At 41.2% G+C, this 19,502-nt stretch overlaps 1 protein-coding gene across 2 annotated transcripts in view; it reads right to left on the bottom strand.

The window, feature by feature from the left end:
* Window positions 1-19,502, bottom strand: part of cpped1 (calcineurin-like phosphoesterase domain containing 1) — a 212,052-nt gene that overhangs the window by 74,084 nt on the left and 118,466 nt on the right. For both annotated transcript variants that reach the window (XM_073060486.1, XM_073060487.1), the window contains exon 3: window positions 3,437-3,859. In XM_073060486.1, coding sequence (XP_072916587.1) covers window positions 3,437-3,859 — 423 coding nt within the window. The remainder of the gene's footprint in view (window positions 1-3,436; window positions 3,860-19,502) is intronic.

The raw sequence follows: 19,502 nt of genomic DNA, 5'->3' as shown, positions 1-19,502 counted from the left end.
AATTTAAACAATTCCAATGATCAGATTACAGAGGGAAATAAAGTCATAGCTGAAATAAAAGTTCATTTTTGATGACAAAATGGAATCCATTTGAGATTCTGAATGAGACTGCAGCAGATGATGTACTACCGTTTAACTAAAGACAATTCCAACAGTTTGCACAAATTATCATTTGTCTTGTCTCAACTCACCATGGTGCCTGCGCACCAAACTGCAATGTTGGAGAACTACTCACACTCTGTTATACACTGTACTGTGTGATATTGGGTAACTCAGCTGCACTTGATTGATGAAGCAGGAAGCGTCTCCCTGTAACATTTTCTGGCCATATGATGTGGATGTTTAAAAGAACCAAAAGAAAAATAGTATCAGTAGGTGAGAAGAACCAATTAGCTCCCTTCTCGTATTAGATTTCCTCAGGAGGCATGTGTCAGGATTGAGCCAAGTTGGTACCAGCAAAATTGCTAAAGCATGCATGTGAATACAAGAGAACGTAGAACATTATAGCATAGGACAGGAACATTACAGTACAGTGCAGTTCAGCGCATGATGCTGTGCTGACCTTTTAACCTATTCTAAGAGCAATCTAACCCTTCCGTCCTACATACTGTACCCCTCCATTTTTCTATCATACACGTAAGAGTTTTTTTTATAAGCGCTAATCTGTCTCTACCACCACCCCAACTAGGGCATTCCACATATCCACCACTGTGTAAAACAGCTTACCTCTGACACCCCTTCCCCATACTTCCCTCTAATCACCATAAAATGATGGGCTTCAGTGACTGGCAGCTGAATGAGGTTTGCTAAGATGTCTGAGCAACATGCCCCTTTCTTTGTAACTGACAGCAGCAGACGTCCCCAATTCCATCTCCAAATCTCTGAAAGGTTGGTTGAGAACGTATGGACTTCAGCGAGTCAGACTGGTGGGAAGAATTTAAAAGGACATCATTTTTTTCTTCAGCGGTTTGATCGACACACAACTGCGCAGGCGTGTGGACATCAGCGAGTTAAGAAGAATTTTAAAAGAAGACAGCATGGAGTGGGCATTGGAGTAGAGGGAGTCAGAGTAGGAGGGATTTGGCTTAACGGGGCTTCAGCAGTAATGCGTCAGGCGAGGTAAGTTACTTGTGAAGAAGAGGAATAGGAAGTATGTCTGCAAGGCCGGTGTTCTGTACTAGGCGTCAGATATGGGATGTCCGAGAAACTCCCAGCCTCCTATATGGCCACATCTGCAGGTGTGTCGAGCTGCAGCTCCTTAGGGACTGGGTTAGGGAACCGGAGGTGCGGCTCGATGACCTTCATCTGGTCAGGGAAAGCGAGGAGGTGATAGAGAGGAGCTATAGGCAAGTAGTTACACCGGGACCTTGGGAGACAGATAAATGGGTAAAAGTCAGGAGAGGGAAGGGCAAGAGTCAGATACCAGAGAGTACCCCTGTGGCTGTCCCTCTTAACAATAAGTACTCCTGTTTGAGTACTGTTGGGTGGGACGACCTACCTGGGGGAAGGATAAGACATGAGAGAATAGGACCAAGCAAGTGTGCCAGTGGAAAAAATGTGTATGGAACTGGAGGAGGTAGCAGAGGTACTTTATGAATACTTTGCTTCAGTATTCACTACAGAAAAGGATCTTGGCGATTGTAGGGTGACTTAGAGCAGACTGAGAAGCTTGAGCACATAGATATTAAGAAAGAGGATGGGCTGGAGCTTTTCGATAAGTCACCAGGACCAGACGAGATATACCCCAGGCTACTGTGGGAGGCAAGGGAGAAGATTGCTGAGCCTCTGACAATGATCTTTGCATCATCAATGGGGATGGAGAGGTTCCAAAGGTTTGGATGGTTGCAAATGTTGTTCCTTTATTCAGAAAGGGAGTAGAGATAGCCCTGGAAATTATAAACCAGTGAGTCTTACTTCAGTGGTTGGTAAGTTGTTGGAGAAGATCCTGAGAGGCAGAATTTATGAACATTTGGAGAGGCATAATATGATTAAGAATAATCAGTATGGCTTTGTCAAAGGCAGGTCGTGCCTTACGAGCCTGATTGAATTTTTTGAGGATGTGACTAAACACGTTGATGAAGGTAGAGCAGTAGATGTAGTGTACATGGATTTCAGCAAGGCATTTGATAAGATACCCCATGCAAGGCTTATTGAGAAAGTAAGGAGGCATGGATCTGAGGGGACCTTGCTTTGTGGATTCAGAATTGGCTTGCTCACAGAAGGTAGAGTGGTTGTAGATGGGTCATATTCTGCATGGAGGTCGGTGACCAGTGGTGTACCTCAGGGATCTGTTCTGGGATTCCTACTCTTTGTGATTTTTATAAATGACCTGGATGAGGAAGTGGAGGGATGGGTTAGTAAGTTTGCTGATGACACAAAGGTTGGGGTGTTGTGGATAGTGTGGAGGGCTGTCAGAGGTTACAGTGAGACATTGGTAGGATGCAAAACTGAGCTGAGAAATGGCAGATGGAGTTCAACCCAAATAAGTGTGAGGTGGTTCATTTTGGTAGGTCAAATATGATGGCAGAATATAGTATTAATGGTAAGACTCTTGGCAGTGTCAGAGGGATCTTGGCATCTAAGTCCACTCAAAGCTGCTGTGGTGGTTGACTATGTGATTAAGAAGGTATACGGTGTATTGGCCTTCATCAAACGTGGGACTGAGTTCAAAAGCTGAGAGGTAATGTTATAGCTATATAGGACCCTGGTCAGACTCCACTTGGAGTACAGTGCTCAATTCTGGTCACCTCACTACAGGAAGGGTGCAGAGGAGATTTACAAGGATGTTGCCTGGACTGGGGAACATGCCTTATAAGAATAGGTTGAGTGAATTTAGCCTTTTCTCCTTGGTGCAATGGAGGATGAGAGGTGATCTGATAGAGGTGTATAAGGTGATGAGAGGCATTGATCGTGTGGATAGTCAGAGGTTTTTTTCCCAGGGCTGAATTGGCTGCCACAAGAGGGCACAAGTTTAAGGTGCTTGGGAGTAGGTACAGAGGAGATGTCAGGGGTGAATTTTTTACGCAGAGAGTGATGAGTGTGTGGAATGGGCTGTTGGTTACGTTGGTGGAGGGAGATACTATAGGGTCTTCTAAGAGACTCTTGAATAGGTACATAGAGCTTAGAAAAATAGAGGGCAATGGGTCACCCTAGGTAATTCCTAAAGTAAGTACATGCTCAGCACAGCATTGTGAGCTGAAGGGCCCACATTGTGCTGTAGGTTTTCTATGTTTCCATGATTTCAGGAGGGTTAGAAAGCCCGTGACCTGCACATGCACAAAAATAAAAGACAAGTACCAGAAATATGAGCAATGCCTTCTTCTTCAGGGCACAGACTACCTCAGAGACATGTGGTATATTGAAGAAGGAACCCAGTGCTCCCTCTTCTATTGTCTTACAGGATCAATGAATAAAGAAGGAAGGAAAAGCACACTACCTGCTTCCTGAAATTTCTGCAAAAGATCCAGCCGCAATGACTTTTCCAGGTTGAAATATCCGTTTTCTTCATCAGGGCTCTGGAGGAACAGAGGGATGTGCTGGAACACAATCACATGTTTGCTTTTCTTGGTCTGAGCTGCAGCAAGCTGTTCATTTAGCCACTCATCATGGGCTCGCTTTAACTCAGGGCAACCGGAGGCGTCACAAAGAAACTGAGAGTTCAGCACGAGAAACAGTACCCCGCCGACCCAGAAGCTGAAGTAATCATCACCCCAGTTCTTGCAATATTCTGAAACAGTGTCTGGAGTTGGGGAATTGCCTATGTCGTGGTTGCCGCTGACAAAAACCAAAGGAATGTTGGGGTCGGTACATTTCAGAACATTCTTGAGGTCATCCTTTTGCCTCTCACTCCAAGGAGTACCTGAAAAATTAAGGAAATATCATGACTGATGTGAATTCATTTCTCCCTTTTACTTAAACATTATGAGTCTATAAATTGTGGAATGTTGACTTTTTGTATTGTTGCAAGATCCCCATCTCACAGCAGGAGATGGGGACTTGCAACAATTTAAACCAGACAACATCTTAGCTTAGTGCATTTGTCTAAAGCTGGCTCTCTCATTGCACATTCCTGTTTGTTAACTTCCGTTGGCTTCGGTGAAAACTCAAGTTTGTGAGGGGCGTAAAAAGAACTGTATCAGTCAGCTTATAGTCAGGATCTGTCTCATTACACGTAACGTATACTGCATCAATTCTGCTGATGGTGTGATAACATCCTGACCTAATTGTTCAGTGGAGAAGCAGAATGGTGCTATTTTGCTTGTGTCGTGTGCACCAACATGCTTTGGTATTCCACTGCTTTACAGAATCTTCTGTTTAATGGTCTTTATAATCTGTATGTGCTGAGTAACCAAAGCTGTGCTAACAAAAACCATACAGAGGAAGATGGAGCAGAGCACAGAAAACATTTTATGACTTTAAAATGCAACCACTCATATTCAGTCTTAAAATACACATGAACAGCAATAATTTTCTCAGAAATAGTATATGTATTTAATCAGGAACAATTACTTTTAAATTTATTAAAATTTCATATGATATAAAGCGCATTAGTCTATTTTATGTTCCCACTGGAGATCATTTAAAAATTATAAATGAAAAGAAATCTAAAGTATAAAAAAAGGATAAACTTGATTTATATTTACTGACGAGTTTGAATGACATCATCCACATCCTCTAATGCAAAAATAATATTCATAATAGCTGATTTTCATTATAAACCTTTTAATTTCAATATAGCAGAACATTTTTCTCCGTGTGTGTGTCATTAGATAAACCAGCATTTATTCCATCTCTAATTCTATTTAGGGAGATGGTGGGTACAACTGAGTGACTTGTTAGGCAATTTTAGAGGACATTTAAGAGTTAATCACATTGTTATGGATATGGAGCAATAACTATATAGGCCAAAACTGGTAAGGACGACAGATTTTCTTCCCTAAAGATACTAATGAAACAGATGGGTCTTTAAGTGAATTCTGTGGTTTCATGGTCACTGATACTAGCATTGCATTCCAGATTAATTTAATTAGTATATTTATTTAACTGAATTTAAATGACCCAGCTCGGAAGGTGGGAATTGAAATCACTACTTCAGGCCTCTGTAGTACTAGACCAGTAACGCAATCACTATAAACATATCAAAATTATGCACCAGCATAAAAGGAGATAACAATGGTGAAATGCTCCTTTGGCGAGACATGCTCACAAATCAGCTGCCCTTTCTGTATCTACTGCACCATTTTCAAAGGCATGGAATGCTCCCTCAATGCCAACACTGAAGCTGAATGTCACCCCCCAGTATCTCCATGAAAATGTTCTTTGTTTGGAATGGCCAGATTGAAAAATAAGGGTATCAAATTTATGCTGGCACTGTGCGAGGTTATTTGATGGAATCTCTATGAGGAGTATAGACAGGGTAAATCCAAACAGGCTTTTTCCCACTGAAGTTGGGCGAGGCCACAACTAGAGGTCATGAGTTAAGGGTGAAAGCTGGAATGTTTAAGTGGATGTTCCTTCAGGTAATTTCTTCACTCAGAGGATGGTGAGAAAGTGGAGCGAGCAGGTTTGATTTCACCCTTAGGAGAAATTTGGATAGGTACATGGATGAGAGGGGTATGGAGGGCCATGATCCAAGCATATTAATAGTTTGGCATGGACTAGATGGGCTGAAGGGCCTGTTTTGGGGCTGTAGTGTTTGTTCTATGACTCTACTCTAACATCCTCTTTAGTACACTTCTACAACAAAGAGGGTGGTAGGTATATGGAACTAGCTGCCAGAAAGCGGGTTTAATTAGAATGTTTCGAGCATATGGGCAGGTCAGGGTTAGAATGAATGGGAAAAGTTTAGAGACATATTGGGTCAAATGTAGTCAATTGGGACTAGCTCAGGTAGGCAACTTAGTCCATATGGCTGTTAGCCCAAAGTCAAACAGGTGGTTCTGAATTTCAGTATGTTCTTTATAAAAATACTCCAGGAAGAATCAAGTTACAAGGAGTCTATTGGCAAGGCAAGTGGGAATAGACAATTCAGGTGACCAGTGAAAAGGTATTGAATGGCTGGAGACAAGAGATCAAGGGATCAATTTTTAGGAGGTAGTGGGGAGGTGGGAATAGAGGTGATGATCAATAAATGATTAAAACATATGAACCTTTACCAGCCAGTCTCCAGCAATGTTCTGGACTTTGTCCAAAATCATTACCATTTTGACAGGCAGGAATTTAAAAGTTGGCAGAATGCCTCACTTAGCAGTGCTCATTTCTTCATCACCCCGCCTTGATTACACTTGCTAGCTACCGTCCATAATGCTTATGTCATGTCATCTGAATGTTTCATCTAAATCTCAATGAATGACACTCGTAATTTTTAGCCATAGTAAAAACAAAAGAAAATCCAAGAAAATATTGATATTTAATTTATTTTGGAAATGCAAAGCAACAAGTCATTTTTTTTTTTGTTCTGGTAAAGTAATTTTACAATTGTTTGGATCCTTCGACAAGCCACAGTTAACTGGAGGTCATAGAATCATGATGCAGGCAGACCATTAAACCCACATTTTTGCAACACACACAAAGTGCTGGAGGAACTCAGCAATTCATCTATGGAAAAGACTAAACAGTCAACACTTTGGGCCATGACCCTTCATTGGGACTGGGGAAAAAAGATGAGAAGTTAGAGCAGGAAGGTGTGGGGGTTAGGGGAGGGGAGGAAGAAGCACAAGGTGGCAGGTGATAGATGAAACCAGGAGAGGAGGGAGGGGTGAAATAAAGAGAAGAGGCAACAAGTCTGATAGGAGACAGCAGAAGACCATGGAAGAAAGGGAAGGGGGAAGAGCACCAGAGGGAGGTGACAGGCTGGTACGGAAACAAGGTGAGAGAGGGAAACGGGAATCGGGGAATGGTGAAGAGGGAGGCAACTATCGGAATTTCAAGAAATGGATGTTGATGCCATCAGGTCAGAAGCTACCAAGACAGAGTATAAAGTGTTACTCCTCCAACCCGAGTGTTGTCCCATCACGGCAGTAAAGGAGGCCATGGACTGACATGTCAGAATGGGTATGGGAAGTAGAATTGAAATGGGTGACCTCTGGGATATTCCATTTGTTTTTCAGACGGACATGGCATACACGATCTCGGCGAAGCGATCTCCCAGTCTACGTTGGGTCCCACCAACGTAAGAAGAATCTTAAGAAAGAAATTAGAAAAGCTAAAAGATATGAGGTTGCTTTGGCCAGTAAGGTGAAAATAAATCCGAAAGGTTTCTACAGTTATATTAATAGCAAAAGGATAGTGAGGGATAAAATTGGTCCCTTAGAGAATCAGACTGGACAGCTATGTGTGGAGCCGAAAGAGATGGGGGAGATCTTGAACAATTTCTTTTCTTTGGTATTCACTAAGGAGAACGATATTGAATTGTGTAAGGTAAGGGAAACAAGTAGGGAAGTTATGGAAACTATGACGATTAAAGAAGAGGAAGTACTGGCACTTTTAAGGAATATAAAAGTGGATAAATCTCCAGATCCTGACGGGATATTCCCTAGGACCTTGAGGGAGGTTAGTGTAGAAATAGCAGGGGCTCTGACAGAAATATTTCAAATGTCATTAGAAACGGGGATGGTGCTGGAGGACTGGTGTATTGCTCATGTGGTTCCATTGTTTAAAAAGGGTTCTAAGAGTAAACCTAGCAATTATAGGCCTGTTAGTTTGACATCAGTGATGGGTAAATTAATGGAAAGTATTCTTAGAGATGGTATATATAATTATCTGGATAGACAGGGTCTGATTATTAACAGTCAACATGGATTTGTGCGTGGAAGGTCACGTTTAACAAATCTTATTGAATTTTTTGAAGAGGTTACGAGGAAAGTTGACGAGGGTAAAGCAGTGGATGTTGTCTATATGGACTTCAGTAAGGCCTTTGACAAGGTTCCACACGGAAGGTTAGTTAGGAAGGTTCAATCTTTAGATATTAATATTGAAGTAGTAAAATGGATTCAACAGTGGCTGGATGGGAGATGCCAGAGAGTAGTGGTAGATAACTGTTTGTCAGGTTGGAGGCCGGTGACTAGTGGTGTGCCTCAGGGATCTGTATTGGGTCCAATGTTGTTTGTCATATACATTAATGATCTGGATGATGGGGTGATAAATTGGATTAGTAAGTATGCAGATGATACTAAGATAGGAGGTGTTGTGGATAATGAAGTAGGTTTTCAAAGCTTGCTGAGAGATTTAGGCCAGTTAGAAGAGTGGGCTGAACAATGGCAAATGGAGTTTAATGCTGATTAAGTGTGCGGTGCTACATTTTGGTAGGAATAATCCAAATAGGACATACATGGTAAACGGTAGGGCATTGAAGAATGCAGTAGAACAGGGTGATCTAGGAATAATGGTGCATAGTTCCCTGAAGGTGGAATCTCATGTGGATAGGGTGGTGAAGAAAGCTTTTGGTATGCTGGCCTTTATAAATCAGAGCATTGAGTATAGGAGTTGGGATGTAATGTTAAAATTGTACAAGGCATTGGTAAGGCCGAATTTGGAGTATTGTGTACAGTTCTGGTCACCTAATTATAGGAAAGATGTCAACAAAATAGAGAGAGTACAGAGAAGATTTACTAGAACGTTACCTGGGTTTCAGCACCTAAGTTACAGGGAAAGATTGAACAAGTTAGGTCTTTATTCTTTGGAGCGTAGAAGGTTGAGGGGGGACTTGATAGAAGTATTTAAAATTATGAGGGGGATAGACAGAGTTGACGTTTTCCATTGAGAGTAGGGGAGATTCAAACAAGAGGACATGAGTTGAAAGTTAGGGGGCAAAAGTTTAAGGGTAATACGAGGGGGAATTTCTTTACTCAGAGAGTGGTAGCTGTGTGGAACGAGCTTCCAGTAGAAGTGGTAGAGGCAGGTTCGGTATTGTTATTTAAAGTAAAATTGGATAGGTATATGGACAGGAAAGGAATGGAGGGTTATGGGCTGAGTGTGACTAGGTGAGTAAGCGTTCGGCACGGACTAGAAGGGCCGAGATGGCCTGTTTCCGTGCTGTAATTGTTATATGGTTATATAATATACAGGAGACCACACTGGGAGTACAAGATATGGCAGAGGACCTCAACAGACTCATAGGTCATATGGAATCAACGTCATCATGGGAGGAACATGCAATCTCCAACAGGCAGCACTGGAAGTATGGGCTGAACCAGGGCTCCTGCGACACACTTTATTCCCCTCCCAGTGTAAGGACTTAATTTCCATCCAAAGATTTGAGAAGGGCAGACAATCCTTTAGTATTACTCTTTCCTTAATTCTGTTGGTCTATTTGCCACAAAAGTTGAGTAGGTCCATCCACTGGGCATCACCTTTTTTTTAAATACCAGTACATGAAGTATTGTCACACATTTTAATTATTTCTAGATGTTCCAAGACAGCAACCTATTTGACCCCGCAGTACCCTGTCGCAGCTATTCAATTATGATGTTTTCTGTCTCTGTGATTTCCTTTTTTTAAAGTGGAAATATTTCTAACGGCTCATGTGTTAGAGTGTTGAGCTAGAGAGGGGATGGGTTAAGTTGGGACAGAGAAACAGGTGGATGGTAGATAGAAGCAGACAAAAATAAAAGTCCAATGGAGCTTGGTGGAAACTGGGGGTGGGGGTGGGTTAGGAGAAGTAAGGGTGAAGGTAGAGATAGCTAGGAAGGTGATAAGCAGGAACTCAAAGGCTACCGGTGCTGGAATCTGATAAGGAAAGTAATAACACGAACCAATGGGGGAGAGTAAAGGGCAGGTGAACCCAGAACTAGAAAGGGAAGAGGGCAGATGGTAGGGCAGTGAGCCAGAGGAGTAATTGAGTTGGAAATGGATGAATGAGAACAGGAGAGCAGGGATATGAGAAATGATACAAAACTGGGAGAACTGGGGGTAAGATCAGAAAGTAAGGGAGGAAACTACCAGAGACAAAGGTACTTGAAATTGGAGAATTTAGTGCATATACCATTGGGCTGATGACTGCCCAGGAAAAATATGAGGCCTAAAAACTGCAATTAACCCAATGAAATTTGCAATAGAATCATGACCTACAATCAAAAGCTAAAATTAAAGCACAAGATTTCAGCAGTTCAAGCTTGTGGTAAGAAACACTAGTTCTCTGCTTTTCCTTTGGTCATTAATCTCCCTGGACTGCTTAACATCTTTCATTTTAAGTTGCATAATATTTGCAAAGAACCTAATCAATTTAAAAATTGAAGACTAGACCATCCGACCATCTGTGAAGAATACAATATGGTTGCATTTCACAGGAACTCATTCTTCAACTTCACCAACTTTGAAAGGGCTTAAAAAAATTATGCTGCCGGTGTATAGCCCAATGATGTTATCAAATATCTTGTTGATTTAGTCACCTTAAAGTGAAATGTAGATTACTCTGAGATTGTATTCAATTGCTTGATACTTGCAGCCTGCTGTAAATGCCAGCAGTTTGACAGTTTAAATCCAAGAATGATATTGTGCTGTTGACCTATTTAACTACAAAGGATCACTCTGCGAAAAGATGAAACTAGTCTTGCACTTCTACATTCCAAGAATTTTGAATTCTTCTCTCAGACACCAGTGAAGCTCTAAAATTCTCTACCCCTCTGGTGGTGGGAGCCAGATCACTTTATATATATATTAGATAGAAATAGATTTTTTTAATTGAGGAGTTGAGTGTTATGGAGAAATAACAGAGTTGGAACTGAGGTTACCATAGATCAGCCATGCCCATATTAAATAGTACAATAGGCCTGAAGCGTTGAGTAGTCTATTCCTATTTTCTTGAACACAGTGTAGGTTTAGCCTTGTTGAACTGTCTTGTCCAATATTCCCTCTGGAAATGCTGCCTCGAAAATCATAGATACTTAAAAAGTAACAACAATCAAGTTGCTGTTAATTTCCCCTTCATTGTGGCTCTTTTGCTCGTCATTGTTCACCTCAGCTCCCAGTGTCCAGCAGAAAGTGTGGGCAAGATCTACAGACAACGATGGATGAGAGTGGCCTCAGCTGCAAATTCGATTTCTTGTTTTGGGAAACCCATTATTTTCATCCAAATACAAAGCAGAAGATTATGAAACTGTCAACTAGATTATTTAAGGGTACAAATCTCCCACCATGTTATACTGGGGTTATTGCCTAAATAAGGAGCATTCATTTAAGTAAAGTGAACACAGGTTAGAAAAATAATCAAAAAATTACTGCTGCTTCCATCAAAATAACTGCTGAGAAGTTGGACTCAAGTTGTCCTTTAGGGTATTATGAGGAATCTGAGTATTAATAAAATGGACCTGGATGCACTCATATATCTATAGTGGAAAATCATTTCAGATAGCATTAGGTAAATGTACAAGCAGTGGAAGTATTAGGGCAAGAGAGTCTTGACATTAATTGGATGGATGCGCTTTCACTAATGCCACTGCTGATATTTTGGAGGCCAGGCACAAGTAACAAGAAGAATTCCAATGGCACTACATAATGTGCCCTTTTTAAGGGATTTTAACTACTTACAGTCAAGTTGCTATTATCATAATTTTTGTCTTTGGAACTTGCTAATTGCAAAAGAACACAAGGAGTAATGAGGGAGATAAAAGAATTTCTATGCATTAAAACTTGGAGAACAAGCAAAGAACAAACAGGCAGCATAACTGTTGGAAGAGGGAGGAGGAGGAGGAGAAAGGGGCTCTCTGTAGGAGGTCACGTCTGCCTCAAGTGTTCCTTACAAGGTGCCAGCTAGGATTCACCTTTAAATGGCACTAACCAACGACACTGCTCCCAACCCCAGCTGATCACTTTCCACTAGTGCTAGTTGCAAACCCAATCTTGCCAAGGGAGATCATAATGTTGACACCCTGGCTATACTACAATTGAGCAACGCAGGTCAATCGTGTGTTGTGATCACCAAGTCCATTTTCAGATGCTATCAATACGTCCCCGTATTTTTAAGCCACTTCATAATTCCAGCACCATGCAGAATGCAGCCCAAACTTCAAGTATTTTTTTTACTTAAACGGAGAAGGATTCATTTCCACTCCCAAAAGCACAGAATGCTTTCAGGTACTATGTTGTTTTCAGAAGGATAAGCACCACGAGACCACTCCAGTCCTTCCCCATGTGTGCACCAGCAGGGAATATACACAGTAACATTACGCAATTCACTAGTTCCAATTACTTCAGTGTATTCACCTAGCTGTGTGACTTCCTCCCATCTTCTGCACCAGTGTTCATTTATCCATCCATCTTAACATGTTCCTTCTCAGTCTTCAACAATGAGAACTGTATTATATTAAGGCATTAAGATCACCACCTCATTAAAGACCCCACCTACATTATACCTTAACTAACTGTGGAGGAGAGAATATTAGCTAATTTGGCAAGAATTTGCGATTTCTACGGTAACTGTTGATGATGTCACTTGGGTTTAGGAATTTGTTTTTCTACATCTGGTGCTCAATTTGTAATGAGGCCTATTCTGTGGAAGGAAATACAGATATTAAATAAGTCTTTTATATAAACTATGAATGGAAGAATTCAGGATAGGCTTCATTGCACGAAATAATTGTGTTCACTTCCACCAACTAATTTTTCAAATCACTTAGAGGTATAGTCATTAATTTCATATTGGAAATGTGGCAATTTCAGCACAGCAAGCTCCCCAAAAAACAGCAGTTTGACAATAACCAGGTAACTGATTGAGGGAAGTAAATAAACGTTGTCTAAGGCACAAGGTTAATAGTTGCCAGCTTTTGATGCTTTTTTACTTGGTGTCGTAAAGCACAGAAATGGGCCAGCACGTGCTTGCTGACCATTTCTCCCACATATCCCTAATTAAATTTGCTTACACAATGCCTGACCTTTCAAGGTGTCTGTTTCAATGTCTCGAAAACATAGTGATTGCATCTCATTCCACCACCTTCTCTAGCAGTGTGTTGCAGATCTTTATAAAGACAACATGTTAGTGCAAAGTCTGTCAGTCCTTCCTTGTGGTCCTGACTGACTGGTGGTATGGAAAGGTTTCCACGAGTCCAGCTTTTTCATGCTTAATGAGCGAGGCTCCTGTCCAATGGATGCCGAGCGGCTGCTAATCCCCATTAGAATCACACAGCACAGAGAAAGGCACTTTCAACCCACCTCATCCTTGCCAATCACGATAGCCTTCTACGCTAATCCCATCTGTCCATGTGAAGCCCCATATTGTCCTGCACTTTTCCTATTCAAAATCTGTCCAAAGGTATTTTAAACATTGGAATTCTATCTGCCTCCATTACTTCCTCTGGAAGCTCATTCCAGATGTTCACCACCCTCTGTGTGGAAAAACTTATTCATTAGATCTCTTCTAAATTCAGATCTCTTTAAATTCAGAAGAGGGAAGGAGGATCTCATTGAGACATTGAATTTTGGAAGGCCTCAATAGAGTGGATGTGGAGAGGATGTTTCCTGTTGTGGGGGAGTCTAAGACCTGAGGACATAGCCTCAGAACAGGGGGATGTCCATTTAGAATGGAGATGAGGGGAAATTTTTTGAGCCAGAGAGTGGTGAATCTGTGGAATTCATTGCCACAGGGTGGCTGTGGAGGCCAAGTCATTGGGTATACTTAAGGCAGAGGTTGATAGATTCTTGATTAGTCAGGGCATGAACGGATATAGGAAGGAGGCAGGAAATTGGGGATGAGAGGGAAAATGATCAGCCATGATCAAATGGCGAAGCAGACTTGATTAGCCAAAATGGCCTAATTCTGCTCTTCTATCTTCTGGCCTGAATTTCTCATCTCTCACATTAAACTTCAGCCCTCTAGTTCTAGACTCCCCTTGTCCTGGGAAAATGATTCTGGGTATTTATGTATCTTATCTACGCCTCTCATAATTATATGCTTCTATAATCCAATGAGAATAAACTCTGCTTATCCAATTCCTCTTTATAACTACAGCCCCCACCCCCACCCAAGGCAACATCCTGATTAACTTCTTCTGCACTCTCTCTACTGCCACCCCATCCTTTATGTAGCGTGGCAACTAGAACAGTACGCAATATTCTTAATGCAGTCTCAACAATGTTTTGAGAAACTAATGAGACTAGACAACTCAATTCATTGGTCTTTGAAGGCAAGCATACCAAATGCCTATTTCAGTATCCTATCGACCAAAGTAGGAATTTCAAGAGGCTACGAACTTGCACCTCGATAACTCTCTATACATCAGTGCTCTCAAGGACCCTGCCATTGTCCCAGTATGTCTTATCACAATTTGATTTCTCAAAATACATTCTCTCACACTTGTCCAGATTAGATTCCATCTCACAACTGTCCAACTGATCTACATTCCTTTGTATCCTGGGACAACCTTCTTTGCGATCTACAACTCCGCCAATTTTCGTGTTGGTTTAAATGGAAAGTTAACGACATGTGATTATGTGCAACACATCCACAGGGGCTGTTAGACCAGAGTACCACGTCATTAACTTTTCATTTAAATCCCTTCACTTAATTCAGGTACAAACTAATCTCTATTCTCTTGGGGTATCTTAGCAGCATAAATGATTCAGTGCTCAGGGGAACAACCCCAAATCACTGTCATTCATTCAGACTCGCACATAAAGTACAGTCGGCTTTCCTTATCCGCGAGGGACTGGTTCTGGGACCCCTCGCAGATACAAAAAAACACGGATGCTCAAGTCCCTTATTTAACCTGTTTCAGTGCGGTGTACTTTAGGACCCAGTGGAACCCCGGACCTTATTTAACCTGTCTCAGGGCGGTGGTCTTTAGGACCCAGCGGAGCTCTGAATCCGCAGCATTTCTGTTCATGAAAATAATCACAATTGAAAATAAAGTGGAAATAACAAAGCGATCGGAAAGAGGTGAAATGCCATTGGTCATTGGAAAAATGTTAGGCTACAGTCGGTCAACAATTGGAACAACTTTAAAGGATAAAGTGAGAATAATGGAGCATGTGAAGGCCCTGCCCCGATGAAAGCTACAATTATCACTAAGCAACGCAGTGGTTTAATTATTGAAATATATACGTTTCTTAAGTGTTTTATATGCATAGTAAGGTAAAATATATACTCTATACTAAGACAAATGTTTGACTAACTGACGTTAAGTAATACTGGATGTAGCTGTTCCGACTTACTTAGTAAGAGAACTTCCGATTTTTTCGATCCCGATCCACGATAACTTACGCACATCCTCCCGTATACTTTAAATCATCTCTACATTACTTATAATACCTAATACAATGTAAATGCTATGTAAATAGTTGTTATACTGCACTGTTTAGGGAATAATGACAAGAAAAAAAGTCTGTACATGCTCAAAGAACGAGTGCTGGAAAAGTACTTCTGGGTTTTCTCGATTCACGGTTGGTTGAATTCGCGCATGCGGGACTCGCGGATAAGGAGGGCCGACTGTACTGTGCAAAAGTCTTAGTCTCATATATATAGCTATGGTGTCTAAGACATTTGCACAGCACTGCAGTAATTTTATGTATTTCATTGTACTGCTACTGCTGCAAAAATAAATTTCATGACACATGAATATGATAAACCTGATTCTGATATGGGTCTCTGCTGTGGACTGAGAGTGGGAAGGGTGCAGGGAGAGGGGAATCATGATTGGGAAAAGGGGAAGGGAGCGGGAAGCACCAGCAATAAGTTAATTGTTTGGAATCAAATGGCCTTGTCTAGTGTCTCAGGTCTGGGTGAGCCTGCACCTCCACGACCATCCCCCACCCCGGCAATCCTTCTCGACCACCTATCCCTCATCCCTCATGTGGTGCTCCATCCTCGCCATTTTTAACATCCTTTGCTCCCGGCAGATTTATAAACTCTCTCTCCGCTCCACAGTGACAAGTACAGTACTATGCAAAAGTCTTAGGCACCCTGGTGATATATTGTGTGTGTGGATGTGCCTAAGACATTTGCACAGTACTGCACCTCATGGTGGCCCAGGGAAAACCTTGTCAATCCCAATCCAAACAAAACTATGGGAACACCTTCACCGGACAGATTGCAGCAATTCATGAGTTAAAGTTACCGTTATCCCCTCAATGATGATTAATGACGTGCAATAAATGCTGGGCTGGGAATAAGGTCTGTACTTCATGTGAAAACAATACAAAAGAGTGGCGTCAATGTGGAAGCACAAGGTAAAATAGAGCAGCCCACAGAAAGGAATGAGTGAATTAATGGTTTGCCTCTGTGTGCCTGTATAATTTTGAATACACATGCACTGATCAACTGTAATTAGCAATGCATTACTTCAAAAAGTGGTGACAAACTAGCATTTTCTTTCCATGGGATCCCTGCTGATATTACTTATTATGTTGTGATTTGAAAGAGCAGGTATTTGAGGATGGTAACAATGACATTTTGCACCCTTAAATCAAATTTAACATTTAAGAAAATTTGTGCATTCTGAAACTGGTTCAGGATATTACTTTGTATATGAATACCAGACATTAGAAGGTCACAAGCTTTTACTAAACACTCCCAAGACTGGGTGTCGTGCATAAGAATGACAGATTTAGTAGACTTTTTCCTTTACTGCCTTGTTACTTCCATCCGGTAACAGTTTAAATGTCAGCTAGAGTGATTTGTGTCATATTTACTGCCTAGTGCCTCTTATCCTGAAAGAACTAATGGCTTGAAGACCAGAGTCCCCGAAGACAACTACTTAAGTAGAGCACAGTTGTGCAGTGTTTCGCTCAATACTGTATAGCATGAGCATGTAAACATTTAGCATCTTAATAGTGAAGGCTTTGAAAAATACAAGATGTTGACAGCAATTAAAAATGACTGTCTGGTATTAGCCAAAATGTTAACAACATCGGAACTGAGCAATTGCCGAGTTGTTGACCAAGTTAGTCAAATTATTGTCAGAAGGCTGAGTTAATAAAATTCAACAAAGAACTGCAATTGCAAAAGAGCTTCCAGGCAAGTAGAAAACCAAGCTGATGGTAAGAAATAGCAAGATTTACAGATAGCACCATTGTAATGATGTGATGCAGGGTCTTACTTAAAACTGGAGTCATCGGATTAGTGATTCTTCTGACATGATGGAGAAGATGAACAAACAAGTCTTTGTGGGTGAAAAAAATAACAGACTGTGGTCAACTGTGGTCAGTAACAGGAAAACATAGCAAGAGTCAAACAGGAATATAATTAAACGAACAACCAAATGATTGAAAGTTCAATTTTTTTTCAGCAAAGACTCGGGACAACGTGGAGAGAGCACGGGAGAGAAAGAAAGGGATAGGCTTCTTAGACCTTTCAAATCCCTTCTCTTCTTTTTGCAACTATTTTTCTTTTTTTATACAAAATTTTTTTCTTTTTTTCCCCTTTTTTTCTTTGGTGTTTCAGTAGATAGTGGCTGGCTTGCACTTCAGTGAAGAACGAACAAAACAAAAAAAGGTTTAAAGGTTCATTGTTATCAAAGTACACAACTTGAAATTTGGCTGCTCCGGGTAGCCACGAAACTGAGAAAAAAGAGAAAGGTAGCGCCATCATCTACCCCCAAAAATCCTCCCTCCCCACACAAAAAAATGAACAACAACGGAACAAGCATATCAATCCCAAAATCCTTCTCCCTGCACAAAACACTGGATCAGTGAAAAACACTGAATATAAAAAAAATATACGATTGAAAATTATTCTATTGTCCAAGTCCACATCACAAACGTGGAAAACCTGGGGAACACTCTCCTAGCCCAGCAGCAGGGTCTCCCCTCTCCGGTAGCGTAGCAGAGAGATCCTCAGCGATGACGGCAAGCAAGCTGGTATTCACCCTCCGCACTTGACTCGATGCTTCAATCTCCCTCTTAGCTTTAATCAGAGAAATGGATTCGAACAACGGCTTATCCCGTAGGCTTCTCGCCACGAGGATCCTGCACGCTGTCTCTGTCTCCTGGAACTCTCTCGGAGATTGCAGAGTGCTGAAGCACTCAAACCACCTCCAAGCTTTGGCATCCACCTCGATGTTTCAATCTCCCTCATCACTTTCACAAGTGAACAATGGAAGATTTTATCGACGAAATGAATCCGAACATCAGCTTGCAGCCTGCCCACCATGAGGTTCTGGCACACTGCCTCCAACTCCCAGAATCCTCTCGGAGACTGCAGAGTACCAGAACACCCAAATGATCTCCACACAGCAAATCATAGGCACCAACAGTTCTAGAATCACATCCAAGGCAAAAAACAAACTTAAATAACATTAAAAAGTGAAATGAAATGTCAATTTCTATCATAATTTAATTGTCAAAACAATTAAACTATTTCAGTGGAATTTAACTTCCTTTAGGTTGCAAATACCTGACAACATGGACATTAAAATCTGAGTCTTGGCAATGATTTCCTGTCCTAACACCTTCCTTCCACCTCTGCTTTAATTGAATAGCTTAATTCAAACAGAATCCCTACAAATATAAATATACAGAATATAAAGCAAGCTAGGAACCACAAGCCCATTTTTGTGGACTAATGAGTTAAAGTTGTGGAATCTTAGCAGTATTTATGTGGAGCCATGTAAGCAGGAATATTCCAAATTTTGCTTACCACTCTACAGTCAGGAAAATCTCTCAACCATCACCCTCCTCCCCTGGCCACTGACAGTAGGAGATTCCCTCAGTGAAGATACTGAGTTGGTGAAAGTAAATTGACCACATCTAAAACATACAACAAACCTATTCTTGTAGAAATGAAGATTCAGTTATGCACAAGGATCTCCGTAAACACTCAGAGAAGTACCTCACCCGCTGGTACACTTGTATTTATTGCCCTATTAAGAAATTCCCTTCCTCAACTCTGGCACAATTAAAGTAATAACAAAATATAAAGAAGGAATAAAAGCAAAATAGTAAAAGAAAATGTGGAGCTATTGCAAATCATCCAAGGCACATTTAGCAATTTGTGAGCAGTTTGAAATACCCTAATACCTTGGGTATTTGAGCACAAAGCAACTCAGAACCTCTAAAGGTGGTCATTTCAAAAAGCAAAGCTTCATCTAAAAATGAGAAATCCTTTGATGAGTCAAAATTTAAAATAAGACCATAGGGCCATAAGATATAGGAGCAGAATCAGGCCATTTGGCCCGTCGAGTCTGCTCCACCATTTCATCATGGCTGATCCAATTTTCCTCTCAGCCCCAATCTCCTGCTTTCTCCCCGTATCCCTTCATGCCCTGACCAATCAAGAATCTATCAACCTCTGTCCTAAATATACGAAAAGACTTGGCCTCCACAGCTGCCTGTGGCAAAGAATTCCACAGATTCACTGGCTGAAGAAATTGTTTCTCATCTCCGTTCTAAAAAGACACCCCTTTTTCTGAGACCATATTGACTTCTTCCTGAAGTTTTGTTTCCAATACTACCAAGTTGCTATTGTGTGCATATACCTCTTTGCATCAAATCTCCTTTGGTTGTTCACCATCCCAAATTTTATAAGTAGCTGGATTAGGTGACAAAGTTCCCATCAAGTGCAGGGGCTTGTGTGG

The sequence above is a fragment of the Hemitrygon akajei genome, chromosome 11, assembly GCF_048418815.1.
Source record: "Hemitrygon akajei chromosome 11, sHemAka1.3, whole genome shotgun sequence".
NCBI classification, from domain to species: Eukaryota; Metazoa; Chordata; class Chondrichthyes; order Myliobatiformes; family Dasyatidae; genus Hemitrygon; species Hemitrygon akajei.
Note: the sequence above shows the minus strand (reverse complement) of the source record. Positions and strands in the feature narration are given on the sequence as shown.